We start from the raw sequence: 22,895 nt of genomic DNA on the forward strand, positions 1-22,895 counted from the left end.
TCTAAGTTTTCAGTGTTCCACTTCCAAACCAGTTTCCTGCTTAATATCTCTGGGAATCATGGGGTAGTGGTTCAAATTCTTCAGTTCCTCTCACCTAAGTGCAAGATCTACTACTTATTAGGGGACTTGAGAGCCTGGTTCAGCCACAGCTTTTGCAGACATTTAGAAAGTGAACTAACATATGGAAGACCTCTCTGCCTCTCTCTCCTCAACCACTTTGTGTGTGTTTCTCTGTCTTTTTTAAAATAATTTTAAGTTATTTAATTCTTTTTTTTTTTATTTTTTTTTATCTTTTATTTAATGAATATAAATTTCCAAAGTACGACTCATGTGTTACAATGGCTTCCCCCCCATACCGTCCCTCCCACCCACAACCCCCCCCTTCCCACTCCCTCTTCCCCTCCATTCACGTCAAGATTCATTTTCGATTATCTTTTTTTTTTTTTTTTTTTTTGACAGGCAGAGTGGACAGTGAGAGAGAGAGACAGAGAGAGAAAGGTCTTCCTTTGCCGCTGGTTCACCCTCCAATGGCCGCCGCTGCAGCCGGCGCACCGCGCTGATCCTGGCAGGAGCCTGGAGCCAGGTGCTTTTCCTGGTCTCCCATGGGGTGCAGGGCCCAAGCACCTGGGCCATCCTCCACTGCACTCCCTGGCCATAGCAGAGAGCTGGCCTGGAAGAGGGGCAACCGGGACAGAATCCGGCGCCCCAACCGGGACTAGAACCCGGTGTGCCGGCGCCGCAAGGTGGAGGATTAGCCTATTGAGCCACGGCGCCGGCTCATTTTCGATTATCTTAATATACAGAAGATCAGCCTAGCATACCTTAAGTAAGTATTTCAACAGTTTGCTCCCACACAGAAACATTAAGTGAAAAATAATAGATGATGATGAAATCAGATCAGACCTATTGTCACGTTTAATCCCAGTGAGAGTCAAGTTGGGAATTGATAATTTTTTTTTTTTTTTTTTTTTTTACAGAAGATCAGTTTAGTGTACATTAAGTAAAGATTTCAATCGTTTGCACCCCCATAGAAACACAAAGTGAAATATACTGTTTGAGTACTCGTTATAGCATTAAGCCTCAGTGTACAGCACGTTAAGGACAGAGATCCTACATGAGGAGTAAGTGCACAGTGACTCCTGCCGTTGACTTCACAAATTGACACTCCTGTTTATGGCATCAGTAATCTCCCTATGCTCCAGTCATGAGTTTCCAAGGCTATGGAAGCCCCTTGAGTTCTCCGACTCTTATCTTGTTTAGACACGGTCATAGTCAAAGTGGAGGTTCTCTCCTCCCTTCAGAGAAAGGCACCTCCCTCTTTGAAGACCTGTTCTTTTCACTGGGATCTCACTCACAGGGATCTTTTGCCAGAGTGTCTTGGCTTTCCATGCCTGAAATACTCTCATGGGCTTTTCAGCCAGATCCGAGTGCCTTCAGGGCTGATTCTGAGGCCAGAGTGCTATTTAGGACATCCGCCATTCTATGAGTCTGCTGAGCATCTCACTTCCCATGCTGGACCACCCTCCCCTTTATCCATTCTATCGGTTGGTGTCAGCAGATACTAGACTTGCCCATGTGCTCCCCTTGACTCTCAGTCCTTTCATTATGATCAATTGTGAACTGAAATTGATCACCTGGAATAGCGAGATGGCATTGGCACATGCCACCTTGATGGGATTGAATTGGAATCCCCTGGTATGTTTCCAACTCTACCAATTGGGGCAAGTCAGCCCGAGCATGCCCCAAATTACACATCTCTTCCCTCTCTTATTCCCACTCTTATGTTCAACAGGGATCACATTTCAGTTAATTTTCAACACTCAAGAATAGCTGTGTGATAATTACAGAATTAAACCAGTCATATCAAGTAGAACAGACAAAAAAAAAATACTATGAGGGATAATGTATTAAGTTGTCCATCAGCAGTCAGGGCTATGCTGATCAAGTCACCATTTCTCATAGTGTCCACTTCACTTCAGGAGGTTTCCCCTTTGGTGTTCAGTCAGTTGTCACCGATCAGGGAGAACATATGGTATTTGTCCCTTTGGGACTGGCTTACTTCACTCAGCATGATGTGTTCCAGATTCCTCCATTTTGTTGCAAATGACTGGATTTCGTTGTTTCTTACTGCGGTATAGTACTCTAAAGAATACATATCCCATAATTTCTTTATCCAGTCTACCGTTGATGGGCATTTAGGTTGGTTCCAGGTCTTGGCTATTGTGAATTGTGCTGCAATAAACATTAGGGTGCAGACCGCTTTTTTGTTTATCAATTTAAACTCCTTTGGGTAAATTCCAAGGAGTGGGATGGCTGGGTCGAACGGTAGGGTTATCTTCAGGTTTCTGAGGAATCTCCAGACTGATTTCCATAGTGGCTTGACCAGTTTGCATTCCCACCAACAGTGGGTTAGTGTCCCTTTTTCCCCACATCCTCGCCAGCATCTGTTGTTGGTAGATTTCTGTATGTGAGCCATTCTAACCGGGGTGAGGTGAAACCTCATTGTGCTTTTGATTTGCATTTCCCTGATTGCTAGTGACCTTGAACATTTTTTCATGTGCCTGTTGGCCATTTGGATTTCCTCTTTTGAAAAATGTCTATTGAAGTCCTTGGCCCATCTCTTAAGTGGGTTGTTGGTTTTGTTTTTGTGGAGTTTCTTGATCTCTCTGTAGATTCTGGTTATTAACCCTTTATCTGTTGCATAGTTTGCAAATATTTTTTCCCATTCTGTCGGTTGTCTCTTCACTCTCCTGTTTCTTTTGCAGTACAGAAACTTCTCAATTTGATGCAATCCCAATAGTTGATTTTGGCTTTGACTGTCTGTGCCTCCCGGGTCTTTTCCAGAAATTCTTTGCCTGTGCCAATATCTTGAAGGGTTTCTCCAATGTTCTCTAATAACTTCATGGTGTCAGGACGTAGATTTAGGTCTTTAATCCACGTTGAGTGGATTTTTGTGTAAGGTGTAAGGTAGGGGTCTTGCTTCATGCTTCTGCATGTGGAAATCCAGTTTTCCCAGCACCATTTATTGAATAGACTGTCCTTGCTCCAGGAATTAGTTTTAGATCCTTGATCAAATATAAGCTGGCTGTAGATGTTTGGATTGATTTCTGGTGTTTCAATTCTGTTCCATTGGTCTATCCATCTGTTTCTGTACCAGTACCATGCTGTTTTGATTACAACTGCCCTGTAGTATGTCCTGAAGTCTGGTATTGTGATGCCTCCGGCTTTGTTTTTGTTGTACAAGATTGCTTTAGCTATTCGAGGTCTCTTGTACCTCCATATGAATTTCAGCATCATTTTTTCTAGATCTGCGAAGAATGTCTTTGGTATCTTGATTGGGATTGCATTGAATCTATAAATTGCTTTTGGGAGAATGGACATTTTGATGATGTTGATTCTTCCAATCCATGAGCATGGAAGATTTTTCCATTTTTTGGTATCCTCTTCTATTTCTTTCTTTAAGGTTTTGTAATTTTCATCGTAGAGATCTTTAACGTCCTTGGTTAAGTTTATTCCAAGGTATTTGATTGTTTTTGTAGCTATTGTGAATGGGATTGATCTTAGCAGTTCTTTCTCAGTCATGGCATTACTTGTGTATACAAAGGCTGTTGATTTTTGTGCATTGATTTTATATCCTGCCACTTTGCCAAACTCCTCTATGAGTTCCAATAGTCTCTTAGTAGAGTTCTTTGGATCCTCTAAGTACAGAATCATATCGTCTGCAAAGAGGGATAGTTTGACTTCTTCCTTCTTGATTTGTATTCCTTTGATTTCTTTTTCTTGTCTGATGGCTCTGGCTAAAACTTCCAGAACTATGTTAAATAGCAGTGGTGAGAGTGGGCATCCCTGCCTGGTGCCAGATTTCAGTGGAAATGCTTCCAACTTTTCCCCATTCAATAGGATGCTGGCTGTGGGTTTTTTATAAATTGCTTTGATTATATTGAGGAATGTTCCTTCTATACCCAATTTGCTTAGAGTTTTCATCATGAAAGGGTGTTGAATTTTATCAAATGCTTTCTCTGCATCAATTGAGATAATCATATGGTTTTTCTTCTGCAGTCTGTTAATGTGGTGAATCACATTGATTGATTTGCGAATGTTGAACCATCCCTGCATACCAGGGATGAATCCCACTTGGTCTGGGTGGATGATTTTCCTGATGTGTTGTTGTATTCTATTGGCCAGAATTTTATTGAGGATTTTTGCGTCTATGTTCATCAGGGATATTGGTCTGTAATTTTCTTTCAGTGCTGCATCTTTCTCTGGCTTAGGGATTAAGGTGATGCTGGCTTCATAGAAAGAATTTGGGAGGATTCCCTCTTTTTCGATTGTTCTGAATAGTTTGAGAAGAAATGGGATTAGTTCTTCTTTAAATGTCTGGTAGAATTCAGCAGTGAATCCATCTGGTCCTGGGCTTTTCTTTGTTGGGAGGGCCTTTATTACTGTTTCAATTTCTGTTTCAGTTATGGGTCTATTTAGGTTTTCGATGTCTTCATGGTTCAATTTTGGTAGATTACATGTGTCCAGGAATCTATCCATTTCTGATAGGTTTTCCTGTTTGCTGGCATACAGGTCCTTGTAGTAATTTCTGATGATTCTTTTTATTTCTGTGGTGTCTGTTGTTACGTTTCCTTTTTCATCTCTGATTTTATTGATTTGGGTCTTTTCTCTTCTTTTTTTAGTTAGTTGGGCCAATGGGGTGTCAATTTTGTTTATTTTTTCAAAAAACCAGCTTCTCGCTTGGCTGATTTTTTGTAATGTTTTTTTGGATTCAATCCTGTTAATTTCTTCTCTGGTTTTAATTATTTCTCTTCTCCTACTAGATTTGGGTTTAGTTTGCTGCAGTTTTTCTAGGTCCTTGAGGTGCGCTGAAAGCTCATTTATTTGGTACCTTTCCAATTTCTTGGTATAGGCACCTATTGCTATAAATTTGCCTCTCAATACTGCTTTTGCTGTATCCCATAAGTTTTGATATGTTGTGTTGTTGTCTTCATTTACTTCCAGAAAGTTTTTGATTTCTCTTTTGATTTCTTGAATGACCCAGTGTTCATTCAGGAGCATGTTGTTCAGTCTCCATGTGTTTGCATACTTTCTGGGGTTTCCTGAGTTGCTAATTTCCAGCTTCATCCCGCTGTGGTCTGAGAAGCTGCATGGTATGATTCTAATTCTTTTAAATTTGCTGAGACTTGCTTTATGGCCTAGTATGTGATCAATCCTAGAGAAGGTTCCATGCGCTGCTGAGAAGAATGTGAAGTCTGTAGATGTGGGGTTGAAAGTTCTGTAGATATCTGTTAGATCCATTTGGGCAATAGTGTCAATTAAATCTGCTGTTTCCTTGTTGATCTTCTGTCCGGATGATCTGTCTATTTCTGAGAGTGGAGTATTGAAGTCCCCCAGTACTATTGTATTGGAATCTAAATCTCCCTTTAAGTCCCTTAGCATATCTTTTAAATAGACCGGTGCCCTGTAATTAGGTGCATATACATTTATAATAGTTACATCTTCCTGTTGAATTGAACCCTTAATCATTATATAGTGTCCCTCTTTGTCTCTCTTAACAGTTTTTGTATTAAAGTTTATTTTGTCTGATATTAATATGGCTACCCCTGCTTTTTTTTGGTTTCTGTTGGCATGGAATATCTTTTTCCAACCTTTCACTTTCAGTCTGCATGCCTCTTTGTTAGAGAGATGTGTTTCTTGTAGGCAACAAATAGTTGGGTTGTGTTCTGTGAGCCAGTTAGCCAAACGGTGTCTTTTAACTGAAGAATTCAGACCATTAATGTTCAATGTGACTATTGATACGTAGTGACTTTGCCCTGCCATTTTCCCGGAAATATTTTCTAGTCTATGCTTTGAGCTTCCCATGCTCTTTTACTGGTAGGTGTTCTTCCTTTCCCTTCTTTCATATTGATGGCCGTGTTTCTGTGTTTCTGAGTGTAGCACATCTTTAAGTATCTTTTGCAGGGCCGGACGAGTGGCCACAAAGTCTTTCAATTTCTGTTTGCTATGAAAGGTCTTTATTTCACCTTCATTCACAAATGAGAGCTTGGCAGGATATAATATTCTGGGCTGGCAATTTTTCTCTCTTAGCACCTGTGCTATGTCTCGCCATTCCCTCCTAGCTTGTAGGGTTTCTGATGAGAAGTCAGCTGTGAGTCTGATTGGAGATCCTCTGAGAGTAATCTGACGTTTCTCTCTTGCACATTTTAGGATCTTTTCTTTATGTTTCACTGTGGTAAGTTTAATTACCACGTGTCGTGGTGAGGATCTCTTTTGGTCATGTTTATTGGGGGTTCTATGAGCTTCCTGTACTAGGATATCTCTGTCCTTCTCCAAACCTGGAAAGTTCTCTGCTAGTATCTCACTAAAAAGGCCTTCCAATCCTTTCTCCCTCTCCATGCCTTCAGGAACTCCTAGAACTCGAATGTTGGTTTTTTTAATAGTATCCTGTAGATTCCCAACAATATTTTTTAGGTTTCTAATTTCCTCTTCTTTTCTTTGGTTTGACTGTATGTTTTCCTGTGCTCTATCTTCTAAGTCCGATATTCTCTCTTCTGCTTCACCCATTCTGTTTTTAAGGCTTTCTAATGTGTTTGTCATTTGATCTATTGAGCTCTTCATTTCATTTTGATTTCTCTTCACTATTACACTTTCCTGTTCTACTAGTTTCTGAGTTTCATTTTGACTCTTCCTTAAAATTTCGTTTTCACGAGAGAGATTTTCAATCTTGTCCATTAAGGATTTCTGTAGTTCAAGGATTTGCTTTTGAAAACTTCTAAATGTTCTTATCATAAATTTTTTGAAATCCGTATCTTGCATTTCTTCTATCTCATCATCTTCATACTCTTGGCTTGGGGTGTTTTGCTTATTTGGAGGCATCATAGTGTCATCGTTGATCTTGCTCCCTCTATTTCTGTGTTTGTTACTTGGCATAGTTAATTCTTCTTGCGTCACTGTGCGTTTTTTTTTTTTTTTTTATTTTATACTGTGTCCGTGTTAAGTGGACTGCCTGCTGTTGGAGGAGCCTTGGAGGCTTGAGATGGGTGCGGCCTGAGAGCTCTGCCTGGTTCTTCCTGGTTAAGGGTGTGCAAAGGTGACACCCTCAGGTTATGTGTGGTAAATCTCTCTCTTTTTATTTATTTATTTATTTTATTTATTCAGGGGGTAAGTAACACCATAGGGCATGGCTGTGCAGAATTGATGGTATTTAGCTTCCAGTCTTTGGCTCCTCTGGACTCCCACTGGGTTGCCTAGGCTACTGAATTGTAGTGACTCAGTTCCTTAGCTCTCCCCGATTGATATGTAAATCCAGAGAGGAGGCCTGCTCTTTGTCTCTTCAAGCCTTGCAGCCTTGTAACCTTTGCAAGGTTAGGGGGAAGAGAAACCCCGAAGCTTTTTTTTTCCTTCTTTCCGGTAGTGAGTTTGCTGCACTTTCCGGCCCCCCTCTAGATTCTGACCCCCGTTTCCCCACCAATGTCTCGGGTTATTGAGCTCACCTCCCCTTCCAGCGCCGATGTGTGGACTCGGAGCCCTGAGCGTCCCAAGTCTCCCCGCTGTTGTCTGTGTGGCGTGCACTCCCCTTGGAGCACTGGCGTGCCGACCCTGGGGCTTCTGCGGCTGGGTCCCGCGACTTGGCTTCCGCGCGGTGGGCGACCTTGTTCTCCCAGTAGGTCCTCCGATTCACGATTCCCGTGCAATTTTTTCCTGGTTCTTTTTTTCTGCGGCTACCGTAACTCCCCTTTTATTAAACTAAATTTTCCCGGACTATCGGTGCGCGCCCTCACTATTCCGCCATCTTGGCTCCCTATCAAGTTATTTAATTCTTTATTTGAAAGTCACAGAGAGAGAGAGAGAGACATAGAGAGATCTTCCATCATCTCGTTCACTCCCCTGGTGGCTCCAATGGCCAGTGTTGGGCCTTGTTGAAACCAGGAGCTTCTTCTGAGTCACCCATGGGGGTGGCAGGAGCCCAAGTGCTTGGGCCATCTTCCACTCTTTATCAGACCATTAGCATGAAGCTAAATCAGAAGTGGAACAAGTGGGACTTGAACTGGTGACTATATGGGATGCCAGTATAACAGATGGCAGCTTGGCATACTGCAGCACAACACCAGCCCCCTCTCTACCTTTCAAATAAACAGATCTTTAAAAAATAAATGAAAATGTTCTTAAGGAGGCAAAAGTCATCATGATTGAGCACTGAGGAATCTATTGAAATGATTACATTTTAAAAGATTTATTTATATATTTGAAAGGCAGTGTTAGAGTGAGAAAGGGAGAGACTGATCTTCCTTCTGGTTTGTTCTCCTCCAAAATGGCTGCAATGACTGGGGCTAGACCAGGCTGATCTCGTAAGATAGGAGCTTCTTCCAGATATCACATGGGTTCAGGGGCCCAAGCATTTGGGCAAGCCTTTGCTGCTTTCCCAGACACATTAGCAGGGAGCTGGATAAGTTTGGAGCATCAATATCTGTGACATCCTCCTTGCAGTACAAGGATATAGAGCCCATCTGGGACAATTAACGTCCTATTTATGGGTGGGCCAAGTATAACAGCTTCCAACTCTCAAGGTTTGGACTAGATGGGTTCTGAGGAATTGTGATATAATGGATACTAATTCTTCACTCTTGGTTTAAGCTTTTGTTAGCAGATAATGGCTGTGACTACTTTGGGTCTCTGGATTGTCATCAGTGAAGGCATCCGGATTAACAGTAACGAGATCAACAGTCAGCAAAATGGTGTCCAGCTGAACTTAAATGGTTTTTCTTTTTTATCATTAGAATAGTGACCTCCTGCTGTACCCTGGCATCTGGACATAGACAGCAGACATTGGAAGCCATCCCCTTTGCCAAATGGAGTATGCCAAGTTTAGGTCCATCATCTATTAAGGAGGTCTTAGTAGCCATTCTCATGTTTTACTGTTCTATATCCATGGCCAAAGTCCTACTAGATAACAAGGTTTGGAGAATCACAGGCTCAAGGTATGTAGGTGACTATTTTTCCAATATAGCACAATTAATAGAAATCTAATTTAATTTTACTGGCACATAGCAAGGTTCCAAGAGAGGTTATTCCTTGCATCACAGCCCTTGAGAAGTAATGGATATCACAAATGATCCAGAGAATTTAGAAGGCATATGAGCTCCACGAGTGAAGAAGTCACTGAGGGCCGGCGCCGTGGCTCAATAGGCTAATCCTCCACCTTGCGGCGCCGGCACACCGGGTTCTAGTCCCGGTTGGGGCGCCGGATTCTGTCCCGGTTGCCCCTCTTCCAGGCCAGCTCTCTGCTATGGCCAGGGAGTGCAGTGGAGGATGGCCCAGGTGCTTGGGCCCTGCACCCCATGGGAGACCAGGAAAAGCACCTGGATCCTGGCTCCTGCCATCGGATCAGCGCGGTGCGCCGGCTGAAGCGGCGGCCATTGGAGGGTGAACCAACGGCAAAAGGAAGACCTTTCTCTCTCTGTCTCTCTCTCTCACTGTCCACTCTGCCTGTCAAAAATAAAAAAAAAAAAAAAAAAGAAGTCACTGAGAGCACTAAGGATAGTGCCTACAGAATTCAATTTGACTTTTCATTGGAAGGAGGGGCCATATAAGCTGGGCTGATTTGTAGCATCCATGACAATTAATTTTTTAAATGAGGCATGCATTGCACCAAAACCCAGGAAGGACTAAAAGGTATTAGCATTGTATGTTCTTCACAAGTGTGTCAAATAGTCTCATAAAGGGAAGAAGTCATCAATGTGATATATTCTTGTGCTCCTGATAAAAGCTGGGTACAGTTAAATTCTTTGCAAAAATTATGTTTGATGGCCAAGTCAATGAATGCTCATGTATACCCTAGAAAAAGAGTCTTTTCAAAGTGAAGGCAAACTAGACTGAGGAGCTGTTGGAAAAGCTTTCAGCAAAAACACATTTGCCACTTTTTTTTTTTCTTTTTTTGGACAGGCAGAGTGGAGAGTGAGAGAGACAGAGAGAAAGGTCTTTCTTTTGCCGTTGGTTCACCCACCAATGGCCACTGCGGGCAGCGCATCGCACTGATCTGAAGCCAGGAGCCAGGTGCTTCTCCTGGTTTCCCATGTGGGTGCAGGGCCCAAGGACCTGGGCCATCCTCCACTGCACTCCCGGGCCACAGCAGGGAGCTGGCCTGGAAGAGGAGCAACTGGGACAGAATCCAGCACCCCGACTGGGACTGGAACCCAGGGTGCTGGTGCCGCAGGTGGGGGATTAGCCGTGTGAGCCGTGGTGCCAGCCAACTTATAGTATGTTTCTTTCAAATGTATTTGCCAAGCCAGGAATTAATGAGGAATTGGAATATTATGTGAGCACTTCATGTGGTTAGACAAGTTTTATGTATCCTCGCTGTATCCTAAGAGGTTGATTTTCCAGCAAATTTCTTCCTAACGGAGGTGTGTACTGTTTTACAGGGAAAGTAGCTTCATCAGCCCGTGATTCAACAGGGAAAGATGATGGAAAGTCTCCTTTGTTTTCCTTCTCAGCATATGCCATTGCGACCACTCCCACCATCTTTAGAGAATTTCTGGTCCTGAAGCTGTCCTCATATTGCTCAAGGACTGTGTGATTGGTTTCTATGTCTGTGAATGTTAGTGTGGGGGTAAAAGGAACTTTGGAGAGCAGGGCAGGTTCCTGTCTCTTGATGGCATAGGTGCAGTTGTAGATTGGAGGCATTATAATCTCTTTCAGGTACACCCTATAGACCTTGGCTGGTTCAGGAAGGGATACCAGTGGTAGATCCTTAGTTCCAAAGCCATGGAAGGAATAAATAATGTTGGATTTTCAAGGATTTTTTTTTTTTTGGTCAGAAGATAAGGGGCTAGCGCTGTGGCTCAGTGGGTTAGCGCCCTGGGCTGAAGTGTCAGCATCCCATATGGGTGCTGGTTCTAATCCCGGCTGCTCCTCTTCTGATCCAGCTCTCTGCTGTGGCCTGGGAAAGCAGTGGAAGACAGCCCAAGTCCTTGGACCCCTGCACCCATGTGGGAGACCCAGAAAAAGCTCCTGGCTCCTGGCTCCTGTCTTCGGATTGGCACAGCTCAGTTGTGGCCATCTGGGGAGTGAACCAGCATATCGAAGACCTCTCTCTCTGTCTCTACCCCTTTCTGTAACTCTGCCTGTCAAATAAATAAAAATAAATCTTTTTTTTTTTTTAAAAAAGAAGATAATGTGTCTGACAGAAGACCAGTGGGTCTCCAGCAATACAGAAAGGGGTTCTAAAATTTCTGTAGACAACTAGTCTCATACAAGATGGCCATGGGATGGAGATGGGTATTCAGACCACTTGAGCTGAATTGTATATGAGCTGAATGTAGGTTGCACCTCTGTCACTGTTTACTCATCTTTAAGATGAGTATAGCAACAATACTAGTGAAATATCTTTACTGTGAGATGTGTGCATGCTGACTTACACTGTGTTGCAATTGCATTTATGGGATTTCTGGTGTATCTTCTTTAAATGAAGTTTCTCAATTCCTGCACTGTATAGCCTGCCCAGTGCTACTCATTCAAGGTTACAGAACTTATAGAATACATAGTTTCTGGGAACATGGAAGTTTGGGTACTGGGGGACAGTCCCATATCCTTTGGAAGTGAGAAGTTTTTATGGCATTTGAAGAAGGGAGCTCAATAAATAGGAATCTTTTTCTAACAGAATACAACTTAATGCTCTCTGAGATAACACCTTCAGGCTCAGAGCAGAGACAAGAGTCATTAAAAAGTAAAGAACCTAGTTGCATGGTCCAAGCAGTTATGGATCATACTGACCAGAGTGAACAAGATATACTTGATATTACCTTACCTCATCCATTAGTTTTCAAAACTTGGTGGTAACAGAAGTTCTGGACCAGCAATCAAAAGAGAGTTGTGATCTTATTTAGATCTTATTTAGATCTTATTTAGACAAGGTCATAGTCAAAGTAGAAGTTCTCTCCTGCCTTCAGAGAAAGGTAGCTCCTTCTTTGAAGGCCTGTTCTATCCATTGAGATATCACTCGCAGGGATCTTTCATTTAGGTTTTTATTTTTTTTAATTTTTTTATTTTTTTATCCAGTGTGTCTTAGCTTTCCATGCCTAAAATACTCTCATGGATTCTTCAGCCAGATCCGAATGCCTTAAGGGCTGATTATGAGGCCAGAGTGCTGTTTAGGGCATCTGCCATTCTATGAGTCTGCTGTGTATCCGGCTTCCCATGTTGGATCATTCTCTCCTTTTTAATTCTATCAGTTAATGTTAGCAGATACTAGTCTTGCTTATGTGATCCCTTTGACTCTTAATCCTATCACTATGATCAATTCTGAACTGAAGCTGATTAGTTTGACTAGTGAGATGGCATTGGTACATGCCACCTTGATGGGATTGAATTGGAATCCCCTGGCACATTTCTAACTCTACCATTTGGGGCAAGTCCGATTGAGTATGTTCCAAATTGTACATCTCCTCCCTCTCTTATTCCCACTCATATTTAACAAGGACCACTTTTCAGTTAAAGTTCAACACTTAAGAATAACTGTGTGTTAATTACAGAATTCAACCAAAGTATTAAGTAGAACAACCAAAAAAAAAAAAAAAACTAAAAGGGATAAAGTACTAAGTTGTACATCAATAGTCAGGAAAAGGGGTGATCAAGTCACTGTTTCTCAAAGTGTCCATTTCACTTCAACTGGCTTCCTTTTAGGTGCTTGGTTAGTTGTCACCGATCAGGGAGAACATATGGTATTTGTCCCTTTGGGACTGGCTTATTTCACTCAGCATGATGTGTTCCAGATTCCTCCATTTTGTTGCAAATGACCAGATTTCATTGGTATTGACTGCTGTATAGTATTCTATAGAGTACATGTCCCATAATTTCTTTATCCAGTCTACTGTTGATGGGCATTTGTGTTGGTTCCAGGTCTTAGCTATTATGAAGTGATCTGCAATAAACATTATGGTATGGACATCTTTATTATTTGCCAATTTACTTTCCTTTGGGTAAATTCCAAGGAGTGGGATGGCTGGGTTGTATGGTAGGGTTATCTTCAGGTTTCTGAGGAATCACCAGACTGACTTCCATAGTGGCTTTACCCGTTTGCATTCCCACCAACAGTGGGTTAGTGTCCCTTTTTCCCCACATCCTGGCCAGCATCTTTGTTGGTAGATTTCTGAATGTGAGCCATTCTAACCGGGGTGAGGTGAAACCTCATTGTGGTTTTGATGTGCATTTCCCTGATTGCTAGTGATCTTGAACATTTTTTCCTGTGCCTGTTGGCCATTTGGATTTCCTCTTTTGAAAAATGTCTATTGAGGTCCTTGGCCCATCTCTTAAGTGGGATATTTGTTTTGATGTTGTGGAGTTTCTTGATTTCTTTGTAGATTCTGGTTATTAACCCATTATCTGTTGCATAGTTTGCTAATATTTTTTCCCATTCTGTCCGTTGCCTCTTCACTTTCCTGACTGTTTCTTTTGCAGTACAGAAACTTCTTAATTTGATGCAATCCCAATTGTTAATTTTGGCTTTGACTGTCTGTGCCTCCGGGGTATGTTCCAAGAAGTCCTTGCCTGTGCTATATCTTGCAGGGTTTCGTCTGCTCAGCCCTCCCCGGGTTTGCTGCTGGTTCTTCCCGGGTTGGCTACCGTACCTTCCACCTCCGTGGAAGGGCGGCTCCCCCTGCCACTTTCCCCACTTCCGCAGGGGAGTGGCACACCGTCGGCCGGCTCTCTCGGGGTCTGCACAGGTGTTCCTCCAGATAGATGTTCCTGGTGCATGTTGTCTCTCTCCTCCTTTATAGTCCTTTTCCACCAATCCCAACTCTGCTACCCACATGCCGAGTACGCTGCTCTCCTCCAATCAGGAGCAGCTCCTGCAGCTTGTCAAGTTGGTGAGAGGCAGCTGGGTAGAAGCTGTTTGCTCCTCTCCCAGTGCCATATTGTGGGAGAGCAGATGTATAGAATAAGTCTTAATTCCAGTAACAGTATAGTCCGAGTTGCTCCCCACACTTTGGTTGCTTCTTTTTTTTTTTTTTTTTTTTTTTTTGCTGTTGTGGTTTTTCTTGTTATACTATGACTCGATTAAGTGGACTGTCTGCTTTTGATGGATCCTTAGAGGCTTGTGATGGGTGTGGCCAGAGAGCTCTGTTTGATTCTTCAGGGTTAAGGGTGACATACCCAGGTTAGGTGTATTAAATTTTTTCTCTTTCTCTCTCTCTCTCTCTCTCTCTCTCTCTTTTTTTTTATTAAGAAGGGAAGTAATTCCACACAGCTGAGTGGAACTGAACGCAGTCAATGTCTGAGCTCTGGCCCCTGTGGGTGTAATATTCATCTGCTCTGTCCCAAGGACCACACAAAGGATCTGTTCAGTCCTCAGTGTAAGCTCAGATTCCCCTGCAGTCTTCCACCGGGTTGCCAAGGTTACCAAGTTTTCGGCGTCTCCCAAGAGTACTCACATCTCAGAAACTCCATGAGTTCTCTCACACACCCTCAGTTTTTTTTTTTTTTTTTCACAGTCACAGTTCATAAGCTCCCACACATTCACTAGGTCCTAACCTCCTTTTATTTCTCCCCACCAGAGTCAGCACAGCTTTTACATATGTCCAAAATGGTGCCTGCTCTTTGTCTTGCTCACCTATGTAAGGTGAGTGGAGACAGAGAATCATGTCCATACTGGTCCCTTTTATTTTATTCTATTTTATTTTATTTATTTTATTTCTCTCTTTTAGTTAGCCTGGTAGACTTTCCCCCACAGGGTTTCAAGCCTCATTCCCTCTAGGCTCTTCCTGTGACTTCCCTGCAAATGTCTTGGGCTACTGAGGTTTTGCCTCACCTCCCTTTCCAGTGCTGGTGTGTAGACTCGGCAGCTGGGGTCCCGAGCCATGGGCACCCATGCCCTCCACATAGGTCCACCATGTCCCACTAGTTCTGGAAGAGTTTCTTCTGCAGTTTTTCCCCCTAACTTCCCTGAAACTATAGTATCTCCACTTTTATTAAACTATTTTTTCCTGGACTATCAGTGTGCTCCCTCCCTATTCCACCATCTTGGAGGACTCCTGCCCCCTGTATTCTAATAGTCCTTCCTGGTAGCTCAAGGAAGTTTTGCCAGGATCTCTGTAAAAAAAGATGAAACAAATTGTATTTCAGGAGAAAAGTGCTTTGTGTAGTTTCACATGATTTGTAAATACCCAGCACCTTAACTTCTGTCTAATGTTCTCTATCTTGCCACACTTAATTAAAAAACATTTATTTTTAGATCCATTTCAGAAATTGTCACCAGTTCAAATAATACTGCTTTAGAAAACTTTCATGAGCATGTCTTCCCTTTTGCTACTAATGCTGTGTTTTGAGTGTATGACTTCAAAAAACATATCATGAGGCTGGTGCTGTGGCACAGTGGGTTAATGCCCTGGCCTGAAGTGCCCACATCTCATATTGGCATGGGTTCAAGACTCAGCTGCTCCACTTCTGATCCAGCTCTCTGCTATGGCCTGGGAAAGCAGTAGAAGATGGCTCAAGTCCTTGGGTCCCTGCACCCCTGTGGGAGATCTGGAAGAAGCTCCTGGGTCCTGGCTTTGGTTGGTGCTGCTCCGGCCATTGCAGCCATTTGCAGAGTGAGCCATCAGATGGAAGATCGATCTCTCTCTCTCTCTCTCTCTCTCTCTGCATAAATTTGACTTTCACATAAATAAATACATCTTTAAAAAAAACAAAAAGCATATCATAAAAATTTTCCCATTTCAGTAATTTCTTCTTGAACAATATGCAGTATACATGCAGCTACAGAAAATTACTGTGAACCTTTATCCTGCCTTCTGAGATAGTAAAATTATATTAAATTAGATTTCATATGATAATAAGCTTCTTAAAATATAAACCAAAAGAACACAATGAGCATATATATAAGCCAAAATGTGAAGAACAACCTTATGGTCTCCAGATAATTTATTTTTATGAATCCCAGGACTCTTTTTTTTTTATTTTTTATTTTTTTTTTTAGTATCAGCAGCTTTTCTAAGGTCTAATTGATAGGCAAAGATTTTGTTTATAGGAGCTTTTTTCTAAGTTTTTTAAAAAAATTATTTGAAAATATTGTATATAGAGGAGAGACCCAGAGAGATCTTCCTTCTGCTTGTTCACATCACAGATGGTTTCCTTGAGCAGGGCCAGGAAAGAATGAGGCCAGGAACCAAGATCTTCATCTGGGTCTCCCACATTGGTAGCATTTGCCCAAGTATTTGGATCATCTTCCATTGCTTTTCTCAGGCCATCAGCAGGAAGCTGGGTCAAAAGCAGAACAGCCAGAACATGAACCAGTGCTCATATGGGATGCTTGTATTGCAGACAGCAGGTTTACTTGTTTACAATGCTGGCCCTGCTTTATAGGAACTGCTAAATGAAATTTTGAAGTTGTATGCATTGTAGATTGCATGTAATTCAACTTTCTTCCATACTTACTGATATATATCAGCATTTGATGTAGGACAAATCAGAAAACACAATGGCTTAACAAATAGCCATTTGATTTGCAGTTCTGACTCTGTGTTATGGGCTGTACTCAGCTGGGCAGTTCCTATGATCAGTCCAGGAGCAGAAATGAGAGTTTAGCCATTTGGGGAACTGATTGAGGCTTCACTTAAGTGTCTGGGGTTTGTGGTGAATCTTGGCTACATATTATCTCTTTTTTTCTTTTTTTGACAGGCAGAGTTAGTGAGAGAGAGAGACAGAGACAAATGTTTTCCTTCCATTGGTTCACCCCCCAAATGGCCACTATGGCCAGCATGTTGTGCTGATCCAAAGCTAGGAGACAGGCACTTCCTCCTGATCTCCCATGTGGGTGCAGGGCCCCAGAACTTGGGCAATCCTCCACTGCCTTCCCAGGCCACAGCCAAGAGATAGACTGGAATAGGAGCAACTGGGTCAGAACCGGCACCCAAACTGGGACTAGCACCTGGAGTACCAGTGCCATGGGCAGAGGATTAGCCTAGTGAGCCACAGCGCCAGCCTACATACTATCTCTTCAACAGGCAGGCCCCAGGGTTTTTCAGAAGATAACTGTCAGAAAAAGAAATCTGAGAAGGCAAATACTTTACAAATTGTCTATTTCTGGGGCTGGTTCTGTGACACCACCTGTCGTGCCAGCATCCCATATGGGTGTCAGTTTGTGACTCGGCTGCTCCACCTCTGATCCAGCTCTTTGCTACAGCCTGGGAAAACAGTAGAAGATGGCCCAAGTCCTTTGGCCCCTGCTCCCTTGTGGGAGACCTGAAAGAAGCTCCTGGTTCATATCTTTGGATCTACACAGCTCCAGCCATTGCAGCCATCTGGAGAGTGAACCTGCAGTTCAAAGACCTCTCTTTCTCCTCCTTCTCTCCCTCCCTCCCTCCCTCCCTCCCTCTCTCCGTCCCCCTTTCTCTCTTCTCTGCCTCTCCTTCTCTATGTAACTCTTTCATACAAATAAATATTTTAACAAATTGTCTCTTTCTATCACATTTACTGGTATCTCATTGGGTAAATCAAGTGAAATGGTGAAATTCAGGGTCTTTTTTTTTTAAAAGATTTATTTATTTATTTGAAAGAGTTACACACACAGAGAGAGGGAGAGGCAGAGAGAGAGAGAGAGAGCTCTTCCATCTGCTGGTTCACTCCCCAGTTGGCTGCAATGGCCAGAGCTGTGCCAATCCAAAGCCAGGATCCAGGAGCTTCTTCTGGGTTTCCCACATGGGTACAGGGGCCCGAGGACTTAGGCCATCTTCTACTGCTTTCCCAGGCCATAGCAGACAGCTGGATCAGAGTGGAGCAGCTGGGAATCAAACCAGTGCCTATATGGGATGCCAGTCTGCAGGTGGCAGTTTTACCCACTAGGCCAAAGTGCCAGCCCCAATCCAGGGTTTTGTGAAGGGATGAATTCAGGGAAAGGTGCTACTTGGAATCATTACTGGTAAAGTGCACTGCATTAAATATACATTATGTGCATTTGTTAACTTTCTTTAGTATAAACTTTAATAACAACATAATGTTTACCTCTGATAACCTCATTCATTTGAACACTCAACATTTATTTTTACTTTTACATTATTATTTTACAAAATTCGTAGATAATGCTTTCGTTAAACCAATGATAACTTCTGTTTAATCTCTGCCACTTAATATAGGTGGGTGCATTTTCCTATGTATTTCTATTTTTACAGGTTTATTCCTCCACAGTGAAGCTGATGTTTTCTTGGTTAATGTATTTATTATTCTTTATTCATTCTATTGTATCCTTTTTTTCGCACTGTTCAGTGCAGAAGGAAACCAGAGGGTGTTTTTTTTTTTTTTTTTTTAAGATTTCATTTATTTATTGAAAGAGTTGCAGAGAGAGAAAGTCTTCTATCTGCTGGCTCACCCTCCAAATTACTGCAAAGGCTGGAGCTCAGCCGATCCAAAGCCAAGACCCAAGAGCTTCAGGGTCTCCCATGCAGGTGCAGTGGCCCAAGGACTTGGACCATGTTTCACTGCTTTCTCAGGACATAGCAGAAAGCTAGATTGTAAGTTGAGCAGGCAGGACTCGAACCAGAACCCATATGGAATGTTGGCACTGCAGGCAGCAGCTTTACCCATTATGCCACAGCGTTGGCCTCCAGAGTTTTCTTTGAACTCCTGCCATTCACCTTCTCTCCCAGGTATGATTCTGGGTCCTCCACATGTTTCTAAGAGGAAAGAAAATTAATATATCACCTGTAAGTGTTTTTTTTTTTTAAATTATTCCCCAGCTTGTCAGTACTCATTTTAGGTGTTTAATGCTAGTTTATTTATTTATTTTTTTAGATTTTTTTTTTATTTACTTGAAAGTCAGAGTTTCAGAGAGGCAGAGGGAGAGAGAGAGTCTTCCATCTGCTGGTTCACTCCCCAGTTGGCCACAATGGCCGGAGTTACACTGATCCAAAGCTAGAAGTGAAGAGCTTCTTCTGGGTCTCCCACATGGGTTCAGGGGCCCAAGGACTTAGGCCATCTTCTACTGAATTCCCAGGCCATAGCAGAGAGCTGGATTGGAAGTGAAGCCACTGGGACTTGAACTGGCACCAATATGGGATGCCAGCACTGAAGGCAGTGGCTTCACCTGCTATGCCACAGTGCCGGTCCCAGTATACTAGTTAATTAAAATGGAAAACATGGGGTCAGCTCTGTGGCTCAGTGGGTTAATGCCCTGGTCTAAAGCACTGACATTCCATATGGGCACCAGTTTGAGACCCAGCTGCTCCACTTCTGCTCCAGCTCTCTACTATGGCCTGGGAAAGCAGTGGAAGATGGCCCAGGTCCTTGGGCCCCTGAACCCATGTGGGAGACCCAGAAGAAGCTCCTGGTTCCTGGCTTCAGATTGGTGCAGTTCCAGCCATTGCAGCCAATTGGGGACTGAACCAGCAGATGGAAGACCTCTCTCTCTCTGCCTCTCCTCTCTCTGTGTAACTCTGACTTTCAAATAAATAAATAAATAAATAAATATTTATTTGAAAGGTGGACTTGCAGAGATTGGGAGAGACAGGGAGACAAAAGGAGATATCTTCTATCTACTGTTTCATTCCCCAAATGCCCACAATGGCTGGGACTGGGCCAGGCCAAAGCCAGGAGCCTGGGTCTCCATGGGTCTCCCACACTGGTGGAAGGATCCAAATACTCAAGCCATTTTCACTGCTCTTTCAATCAGATTAGCAGGGAACTAGATTGGAAGTGGAGCAGCAAGGACTCAAGTCCTCTGTTTACATGGGATGCCAACATTGATGGTGGAGGCTTAGCCTGCTGGATCACAATTCTGGTGACTATTGCAGGTTCTGAAATAAATCTCTAAGCATTTTTCTCAGTGAGTCACAAATGCAGATTGTACTGCAGACATTCCCAGGTTCTCTTTTTGGGCAAATAATTCTATTGCTTTCACTTTAATTATGTATAATGTTATTTCAAATGTTTATCATTTGAATGTTTTGGGCAAGTATTTCCATTGCTTTCACTTTAATTAGATATAATGTTATTTCTTTATTTCTTTATTTTTTTTTTTTTTTTACAGGCAGAGTGGACAGTGAGAGAGACAGAGAGAAAGGTTTTCCTTTTTTTTTTTTTTTTGCCATTGGTTCACCCTCCAATGGCCGCCACGGCTGGTGCGCTGCGACTGGTGCACTGTGCTGATCTGAAGCCAGGAGCCAGGTGCTTCTCTTGGTCTCCCAGGGGGTGCAGGGCCCAAGCACTTGGGCCATCCTCCACTGCACTCCCGGGCCATAGCAGAGAGCTGGACTGGAAGAGGGGCAACCAGGACAGAATCCGGTGCCCCAACCGGGACTAGAACCTGGTGTGCCACACCACTAGGTGGAGGATTAGCCTATTGAGCTGCGGTGCCAGCCGGTATAATGTTATTTCAATTGTTTATCAGTAGAATAATCATAGACAAGGGCAAAAGCTAATTTGTATTCTTTGTCTTACCTGTATTTTCTTACTTAAAATTATTTATTAGCTTGATAGAGAAAAAAGTTGATGGACTGAGAGAGAGCTTTGACACATTAATTCACTTCCTAGATAACCATACCAAATAGGTGGGGTAGGACTGAAGCCAGGATTGAGGAATGGAATCTAGGCCTCCTTCATTGGTGACATCACCATTGCTTCCCCAGGTTTGCATTATCTGGGAGCTAGAAACTAGAGCTGGCATTGGAAATCATAGACACTCTGAGGTGGCATCATAAACAACACTAAGCTAAATGTCTGCCCTGTCTTTTAATATATTTTTTCTCTGACATATTGGAAATGATATGCATGGTGTTTTCCTGGAAATTGTTTTCTGTTCATTCCCATCGTAATTTCACTGATGGTTTCTTGTCTTTTTTTCTCGATGCTTCTACATACTTCTCCTTGACATTGCCCATTCAAGAGTCAGTATTGCCCCTCTTCTAGCCTGCTGTGCAATTCCCCTTGACAGATGTGGCCTTTGTGATTTGAACCTCCTGTTTCCCTCTAGCTTGGGCATTTCTCACAGCCAGTAGATCATGGGTTTGACTCTGTTGAATGTTCTGTGTGGCTTTCTAAACACTCAACAAGTCTAATGTGACACCATATCCTTCCTTTTTTCCTTCATAACCATACACAACTGTCAGTGTTTATTTTGTGATGGAGTTAATATGTTGACTGGAAGTGTATTATTATAGGTGATGACAGCATTTGAAGATGTGGCTGTGTACTTTACATGGGAGGAATGGCAGAAAATGAACAATGCTCAGAAAATTCTGTACAGAGATGTGATGCTGGAGACCTACAGCAGCCTGTTCTCCTTGGGTGAGTGACACCCTTCACATGCCCAGTGATAACATTTTCTTGCTATTTGATAAATAAGGGAACAGTTTATAATGTTTAATATTGGGCAGGATTAGAATTTGAGTCCATGAATAATCTGAACATCTACCACCTAACAAAAGATTCAAATTGGAACATTTGTTGCATAGCTCCTGAACCAAGCTGTAGTCCTTTAAATAACCCAAGATAGTGATTTCACAAAGTCTTACTTTGTTTCCATTAATAGGGCACTGCATTACCAAACCTGACTTAATCTTCAAGTTGGAGCAAGGAGCAGAGCCATGGATGGTGGACGAATGCTTGAATGAGAGCCTTCCAGGTCAGTCTGCACATAAGAGACAGGGAGGCCAAGGCAGAAAGTGTGCAGGTGTTGACTGGTGTTCTTTCCATGAATTTTTCTCAAGCCTTACTCCTGATGACAGCTGGTTTTGTGCATCAGACACAGGCATTTAGAGATACCAATATCTTTCTAACTTTTGTTCTTAGTGAAGATGTTCTTTGATTAAAAATAAAAATCCAGTCATTTTCTGATGTTACTAAGGCTTTTATTTAGGTTTGATACATTCCCCAAATTCTAACTTGTCCTTCTCTATACTTTCATACCTTTTCCTTCATGCACTTATTAGTTCCTTCTATGCATGTTAATTAGGCAACATAAAGAAACTTATTTTTTTAAGATTAATTTTTCTTTTTTTTTTTTTTTTTTTGACAGGCAGAGTGGACAGTGAGAGAGAGAGACAGAGAGAAAGGTCTTCCTTTTGCCATTGGTTCACCCTTCAATGGCCACCATGGCCGGTGTGCTGTGGCTGGCACACTGCGCTGATCCAAAGCCGGGAGCCAGGTGCTTCTCCTGGTCTGCCATGCAGGTGTAGGGCCCAAGGACCTGGGCCATCCTCCACTGCACTCCTGGGCCACAGCAGAGAGCTGGCCTGGAAGAGGGGCAACCTGGACAAAATCCGGCACCATGACCAGGACTAGAACCTGGTGTGCTGGTGCCAGAGACAGAGGATTAGCCTATTGAGCTGCCACGCTGGCCTGTTTCTGTTTTTTTTTTTTTTTTTTTTAAGATTTATTTATTTGAAAGTCAGAGAGCGAGAAGGAGGAGAGGCAGAGAGAGAAAGAGAGAGAGGTCTTCCCATCTTCCATCCACTGGTTCACTTCCCAATTGGCTGTCATGGCTGGAGCTGTACTGATCTGAAGCTAGGAGCCAGGAGCTTCTTCCAGGTCTCCCACATGGATACAGGGGTCCAAGGACTTGGGCCATCTTCTACTGCTTTCTCAGGCCATAGCATAGTGCTGGATCAGAAGTGGAGCAGCTAGGACTTAAACTGGTGCCCATAAGTGGTGTTGGCACTGCAGGTGGTGGCTTTACCTGCTATACCACAATGCCAGCCCCTGGAAACTTATTTCTAACTCATTGCTCAGATTGAGTTCCCACTCATGATTTTGCCCAGGCATAGAACTTGCTCAGGACTGAATCAATAAATGTGAGCTCTCTCTTAGTCTCTTTCTTTTTTTTCCTCTGTGCCTCTGAAATAAATAAGAAAATTATAGTCTGTTGGAAACATTTGAGAAGTGAGCCTACAGTTGGCAAACCTCTG

At 42.8% G+C, this 22,895-nt stretch overlaps 1 protein-coding gene across 2 annotated transcripts in view; it reads left to right on the forward strand.

The window, feature by feature from the left end:
• Positions 1 to 22,895, forward strand: part of LOC138845456 (uncharacterized) — a 51,843-nt gene that overhangs the window by 23,357 nt on the left and 5,591 nt on the right. For both annotated transcript variants that reach the window (XM_089309596.1, XM_089309598.1), the window contains exons 2-3: positions 21,150 to 21,276; positions 21,521 to 21,613. In XM_089309596.1, the coding sequence (XP_089165722.1) occupies positions 21,153 to 21,276; positions 21,521 to 21,613 (217 nt within the window). In that variant the 5' untranslated portion in view covers positions 21,150 to 21,152. The remainder of the gene's footprint in view (positions 1 to 21,149; positions 21,277 to 21,520; positions 21,614 to 22,895) is intronic.

This window comes from Oryctolagus cuniculus, chromosome 12 (assembly GCF_051225735.1).
Source record: "Oryctolagus cuniculus isolate XC-2025 breed Fujian yellow rabbit chromosome 12, ASM5122573v1, whole genome shotgun sequence".
NCBI lineage: Eukaryota > Metazoa > Chordata > Mammalia > Lagomorpha > Leporidae > Oryctolagus > Oryctolagus cuniculus.